The 7,133-nt window shown below is 58.3% G+C and overlaps 1 protein-coding gene across 2 annotated transcripts in view; it reads right to left on the bottom strand.

Moving 5' to 3' along the window:
• CACNA1C (calcium voltage-gated channel subunit alpha1 C) overlaps positions 1–2,994 on the bottom strand; it is a 435,574-nt gene extending 432,580 nt beyond the window's left edge. For both annotated transcript variants that reach the window (XM_007469483.1, XM_007469484.1), the window contains exon 1: positions 2,660–2,994. In XM_007469483.1, the coding sequence (XP_007469545.1) occupies positions 2,660–2,952 (293 nt within the window). In that variant the 5' untranslated portion in view covers positions 2,953–2,994. The remainder of the gene's footprint in view (positions 1–2,659) is intronic.
• Between the last annotated feature and the right edge of the window lie 4,139 nt (positions 2,995–7,133).

Here is a 7,133-nt window from a genome sequence, read left to right as displayed (position 1 = left end):
TCGCACCCTCTGCCCCCCCAACGGAAGGCCAGAGAAGGCGGCTTCAGAGGAAGGGCCCGCTTCGCGCTCTTCCAGCCCCATCTCCCCACCTCCCAACACGGCCAAGTTTCCAACCTAGTCTGTGGAGCCTCATAGGAGGAGGTAGAGGAGGAGGATGGCCATTCCTGGAGGAAAGGGACCACCTCCAACTCCAGGGAAACCTGCGCTCACAAAGCTAACGAATCCTGAAGCAGGAAGAGGCCTGGTCCAAATTCCTGAGGCCCAGAAAGCCTGAGGAACGTTCCCGAGACCCACATCAGGCACTGACCAGCCAGGACCAGAACCCAGACCTGTGCCCACCGAGTCCACTGTCCACTCCTCTGCCACGGACAGCCCCAGGCCTGTGTCATCAGGGCAGCTCGGGGCCTGGAAGGAAGCGGTGGTTCTCCAGTCCAGGGCCTCCCGGCTACAGGTGCCCTGGGCCCCAAGGGCAGAGCTAGGGGTCCACTCACCCAGCGTGCCCCACAGACACTGCCGTTGTCTGCGTGCGCCTTGATGTCCAGAAGACAGCCTGCCGTGCACTGCCCGGCCCCTCAGCTGGACAGACACAGAAAATAAAACCACCTGTCTCAGACCCGAGCTGGCCAACAGCAGAGCCAGGTCCGAACCAGAGCTTCTGACTCAACTTTTCCAACAGATCGTGCTGCCCCTGGAGCTGGCCGAGGACGCGTGGTGAAGATGGCATGCTGGCCGGGAGGAAGGCCAGGAGCTGACGCTGACCGAGAGCTCGCCCCGGGCCAGGCCCTGCTCTGACCACACTACCCGCACTCCGGAGGGGTGGACAGTTATCACCCCGCTTCTACACAGGGAAGCTGAGGCACGTTAGGTGAGATGTCAACTTGCCCAGAGTCACATGGCTTGGGGTAGGACGGGGTCAGACCAGAGAGTCTGGCTCCGGAGTTTGAGTCTGTCGGGAACATTCTCTGCTGGTCCACTCCAAAGTCACCCTAAGCGTTTTTAGGAAGCTGGTTCTTTTAGACCTCCTCCCACACGGCCTCCTCCCTCCCACCCTGTCCCCACCTGCTCGGCAAAGCGACACTCAGCCCGAGGCTGGCAGCTTCGTTGCCATCATCTGGCCCCTGTGGTCAGGGTCAGGGCAAGAGCACCTCAGCTCAACTGAGCCAGACCCTCAAAGTCAGCTTGTCACCCCCCCAGGCTGGTGACGGCTAAGCCCAGGGTGTCTCCGGCTCTGTTGCTCACCCCCAATCTCAGGCTCTCCATCCATCACCTTATGGTAAATTTCGGGGCTACTGCTGGGGAAGAGAAAGTGCGAAGAAACCACTTAGGCACGAAAGGAACTCTGCAACGTAGAGAAGCCCACTGTGCGCTGGCCGTTCGGGCCCAGGTCGCATCCCCGTGTGTCCCAGCCGGGCTGGGTGGCATCCTCTGGACATCCCCCGGTGTGTTCTCTTCCACACTCTGTGCTCACGGGGAGCAGGCCGCGTGGACCGTGGATTTGGATTCGGGGCACCTGGATCTGAATCCCAGCTCCGCCGGTTGCCAGGGGCGTGGTGTGGGCAAGTTCAGCTCCCCCAGGGCCCCCACCCCCTGGCCCCTCGGCCCTGACTGAGCATCTGTGACACCAGCCCAGCGGGGCCGCCCAAGCCCAGCCTCTCACCCGATCACCTGGAAAGTGGACACCTCGGCCTTGGGAGCCCTGCCTGGCTCTGCAGCTGCACTGGGCTCGGGCGCCTCCTCTCAAGGGCCCTTGGACTTAAGGGCTCAGGCACTGACAGAACTAACATCTCCTTTTACCTTTCATCCATCCCCAAGACCTCTAAATCTTTCCATGCAAAGTCATAACTGAAACCCAGCCCTCCATCCTGAACCCCGGAGACGTGGCAGCCCTGCCCAAGTGGATTCTTACTAGAAAGACACCCGGCACGAAGTCCCAGGCCCTAGTCCGGCCCATGTGACCTACGGGCACTGCGTCATCACGGGGAAGTCAGGGGCGCACCCACTGATGGCTGGGAGCCTTTCCATCTCCCCTCCCCACTATTCTCGGGCAGAAAGGGGCCAGCACTTAAACCCTGAGAGCCGCCCTTCCAAGCCACTTCCCCTGCAGGCCTTGCTCACGGGGTTCCGCAGACAGGGGGTCTGTGTTACACCCTCAGGCCGGCGCTCTCCACTTCAGCTGCACCTGGAGAGTTTAGCCAGGCCTCGGCGGAGCTCAGACACCTGTGCTTTGTCCCAGCTCCCCAGGTGACGCTGATGTGCCCCAAGGCTGAGAAACATTGAGCCACGGCCTGAGCGCCGACCCTCTCGCCTCTCCCAGGTCCTGCACCCTCGAGCAGGAGGTCCCGCATCTGCGCCAATCCCACAGCTCGGGAGGAGGAGGGGGGTCTGGGGTGCAATGCTGTCAACCCCACACATCAGTGGGTCCTGGGCAAGCTCAGCCCGGAGAGGGGATACTTGCCTACCCCTTAGGCTTGTTTTCTCAAATGCTGCTTATTTTATTTAAAAAAAAACACCCCCAGGGAGCCGGTTATACAAGCAGATTCCTGGGCCCCATCCCCAGAGACTCTGACTCGAGGCTGAGTAGGGCCTAGAACTCTGCATTCAGACAGCGCCCTGGTGACAGACGCAGCAGGTCTGAGGACCATCTGCTGGCCCCGAGCACAAAGGATATTTCCACTCGACGATGCTGATGCACGCCCTCCGGATGGGGTTCTTGAGGGTCAGGCAGAGCAGGGCACGGGGCGGGCGGGTGGCCATCGTGCTGCCCTGTTTCTTGGGCTTCCCGTACTGCTGCCGCTTCCGCTGCGTGGAGCTGACCGTGGAGATGGTGGCGTTGCCAGCGCTGCCCATCAGCTTGGCCTGCCGGGCCGCGTCAATGGCTGCCTGCCAGGACAGGGCGGCCCCCGGTGTGGGGATGTGCTCAGGTGCCAGCCCCGCGGCCGCATTGGCATTCATGTTGGCGTGAGCCGGGCGCGGGCTCCCATAGCTGGGACCTGCAGGAGAGAACAGGGGACAGCGGTCACCAGGAGGAAAACAGGAGAGCTTGTGATGTGCTCTGGATCCCAGACTCACAATTTTTTTTTTTGAAGTCTCATTTCAACCACAATTCAAAAAGAGACATGTACCACAATGTTCACTGCAGCACTATTTACAACAGCCAGGACATGGAAGCAACCTAAGCGTCCATCGACAGATGAACGGATAAAGAAGATGTGGCACATATATACAATGGAATATTACTCAGCCATAAAAAGAAATGAAACTGAGTTATTTGTAATGAGGTGGATGGACCTAGAGTCTGTCATACAGAGTGAAGTAAGTCAGAAAGAGAAAAACAAATACCATATGCTAACATATATATGGAATCTAAAAAAAAAGGTACTGATGAACCTAGTTGCAGGGCAGGAATAAAGAGGTAGACATAGAGAATGGACATGAGGACATGGGGTGGGAGGGGGAAGCTGGGGCGAAGTGAGAGTAGCATCGACACATATGCACTACCAAATGGAAAACAGTTAGCTAGTAGGAAGCAGCCGCATAGCACAGGGAGATCAGCTCCGTGCTTTGTGACCACCTAGAGGGATGGGATAGGGAGGGTGGGAGGGAGGCTCAAGGGGGAGGAGATATGGGGACATATGTATGCATATGGCTGATTCACTTTGCTGTGCAACAGAAACTAGCACAGTATTGTGAAGCAATTTTACTCCAGTAGAGCTCTATTAAAAAAATATATGTCCTATTTCAAACCATTGCAGGAGCCAGGGACGTGGCACATGGAAACATCAGTGTGTGATGCTGGGAATCTGCTCTGGTCCTAGTTCAGTCTAGGTCAGCTGTGTGACCTTGGATACATCACACCCCTCATTTTAGGTGAACAAGACACGAGATGTATTGCATTACAACATTTATGGACCTCAGAAACAGTGAGAGGAGGAAGATGTAGAAAAAGACAAATATGCAATGCAACACATGTCAACTAAAATACATACCTGTAAGAGCACATACAAACAAAGTAGAATAGAATGGCTGTTTATGGAAGGTGAGGCGGAAAATGAGAATAGGCGTACGGGGACAGAAAAGAAGAATGAATGAATGAATGAGAGCCACTGCATGAATCAATGCTAACAAACGTACAATGAATTGAAGGGTATAATTTACTCAAATCTCTGCACCTAAGTTCCAAAAAATAAAAGTAAGTCTGATAAATGAAGGGGATGGACCCAAGCAAGGTCACATTCAGGTACCTCAAACCCATGTGGCGATGGGAGTTGTCGGATAGGAGGGGGGGAGGCTGTGATGGTTTTGAATCAGGAGCTCCTCTGACATGCTCCCATTGAGAAATAGGATCTACGCGCCCTCCTCCTAACAAAGGCTTGGCCTCTTGTGACCGTTTTGACTGGTAAAGTTCAGCGGAGGTGACAGCAGAGATTACTTCCAAGGCTAGGTCGAAAACTCGCAACACCAGCCCTGGGCCGCCATGCTGTGAGGAAGCCCAGCCAGCCAACATGGGGTTGTGGGGTGGGCGTCCCAGCCAGCCCCCAGCTGCTCCAGCCACCACCTGACTGCAACCCCACGACAACACCCCAAACCAGAACAGCCCAGTGAGACTCCCTGAACTCCTGACCCGCAGAAACTGGGAGACAGCACGGTGTTTGCTGCGGAAAGCCACTTGTCTTCGGTGACTCATTATGCAGCGTTTGGCATCTGGCAAAGGGCGCTGTGTGTAGTGGGGGGTGACCAGAAAGAAGGAAACCTGGGTAGGAACCAGTGAAATCCAGCATAGAAGCAGTGGCATGGCTCTGGTCTAAAGGCAACAGAAGCCTCCAAGACTGTCCCTATGACACGGCGCGTGTCTGGTGGGTTCTCCCCCATCTGCTCGGCGGGCACCTCACCCCAGAATCCTACAAGGCTTACCAAGGGATCAGCTCAGCCTGGGCCCTAGATCAGACACGTGACCTTGAGACTGGCTGGCTGGGCAGGTGCCACAGGGTCAGGAGATGCCACAGAGAGTGGGGTGATTACTGTGGGCAGAGAGCCTGGCATCTGGAGGCCACTTCAGTCGCCTGGGAGACTGTGGCTGGAGCCCAAACAGTGGCACGAATGTCACCTGCAAGCCCCCCCCCCCGCCACGATGACCCTCTTCTCTGCTTCGTGTACACAAGGCTCCTCCAGGGAAGCTGCTGGCCCGGGACACACTGCCTCGTGGGGCCCTTCTCTCTCCTCCCTGCCACACGCTGGGTCCAGATGAACACTTGGTGCCTCGCCCAGCCCCCTCCCCCCAGCGCACATCCTGGGCTCGTCCTTCTAGGTTAGACCTTCAAGGCAACTTTTGCTGCCAGTGTGACCCCCTCAGCCCCACCGCCGGCCCTGTCCACGATGGGGGCCAGTGCAGAGATGAGCACACGACTCAGCTTAGCCTCAGAACCCAGACACACTCCATCCTAGAAACAGACTCTGAAAACCACTGGGCACCTGCATCCAGCCACACCTGATGCCCGCCCCACCCTGAGCTTTCCAGTTTTATTCCTTAGGTAACTTCGCTTAAGCTAGTTTGAACTGGATTTCTGTCCCTTGCAACCAAAAGAGAACAAATACGCTTGCTCGTACCTGCCTGGGCTATCATTCCTGCCAGCTTCCAAAGTCTATGTCCCTTCCATCGTCACGCCAGTGACACACGGTAAGTGTCCAGTTTTATGCTAACTGACCGACGTGACCACCAAAACGCTGTACCTCAAGGATTCTGGGACTTTTCTGAGCACAAAAGAAAGGTGACAGATTCGTGATGTCTGCTGGGGGCACGAGAGGGAGGGGGACGGCATCACAGGTGTGCGCTTCCCACCCCGCAGGACCCCAAGATGAGCACTTCGGGTCCACTTAGGTACCAGCTGCTGCCGCTTCCCTGTCCGCTGACAGCCACCTCCAGCACCGTCGCCATGTGGTCGCCGTGGCACCGGAGCCCCACCGCCACTGCTGGGCCTTGTCCTCAGTTCACGGCCTGTCCCCGACCTGACACCAGCTCCATGTCACCACCTAGGACGTCGGGAGCCGGAGGACCTAACCCTTCCCACCGGGGGTCTCATCTGTCACGCACCTGCCGCCGTCCTCCCTGTGTGTGTCTGAAGCCTAAAGCAAGCGGGACCCCGCGAGGCCGGGCCTTTGCCTTTCTTACGGGAGCCCCAAGGAAAGGACGTGATGCCCCCAGGCGCCTGCAGCACGAGCGGCGCCGTGACAGACAGCCAGGTGAGTGATCCCACCACACACGACGGCGAGGGTGCCGTACTCGCTGGAGGACGAGCTCCTCCTGGGGCTCACGGCCTGAGGGTGAAGGGGCTGCACTTCTGACCCCAGGAACACCCTCCGTGTCTGAGGCGATCTTCACGGGGCAGCGCCCACCACACCACCTGCCCCGGGGCCTCCGGGATGGAGGCGGGTGGACAGACGTGCTGCCCTGGACCGAGCGGGTCCGGATCGCGTGTCTCACCGGCTTCACCGGCGAGGGCTGCGACCCTAAGCTTGCCCGTTTGATCTGTGGGAAACCACCTTCCTTCCTAGACCCCTGGTCTGGCCACGACCATATGCTGAACAGCCTCTGCGGGAGTTCCCGGGCCGGCCATCCCCTTCCCTGGCGCCGGGAAAGCGGCCCTGGCTCCACCCTGCCGGACTGTCCAGTTCTCCGCGGTTCTCTCCTGACACGAGGCCTCGACATCACCCCCTCCCGCAGACCCTGGCGGCCACATCCCGGCGCTCCCGGAACGCCTGGACAAAAGCGTGAGACAAAGGCGGGAAGCGGCAGACAAGAGCAGACTCCATCACCGCCAAGGCCGGGCCGGGTGCATCCCGGGGCCCCGAGGCAGCGAGACCAGGGCTCCACAGCGCGGCTCGGAAAGCCTGGCCTGGGGCGGGGGTTGACTTCAGAGCCACCCGAGCCTTGGGTGATGACTTTATTTATACTGTGAACCGTTCCCAGAGCAGTGGGACCTCTCGGGAGAGGCCCATCTGCAGAAGCACATACGGATAAGCCCGTGGGGAAAAGTGGAATGTCAACCTCTCCCCAGCCAGAGGGCAAGAAAACAACCTTCAGTATTTCGGTCCTGGCAGCCCAAGCACTGCTGCAGCCTGTGACATAACGAAGGGCA

Source organism: Lipotes vexillifer, unplaced genomic scaffold (assembly GCF_000442215.2).
Source record: "Lipotes vexillifer unplaced genomic scaffold, Lipotes_vexillifer_v1.1 scaffold395, whole genome shotgun sequence".
Taxonomy (NCBI): Eukaryota; Metazoa; Chordata; class Mammalia; order Artiodactyla; family Lipotidae; genus Lipotes; species Lipotes vexillifer.
This window is presented reverse-complemented; position numbering and strand designations above follow the sequence as displayed.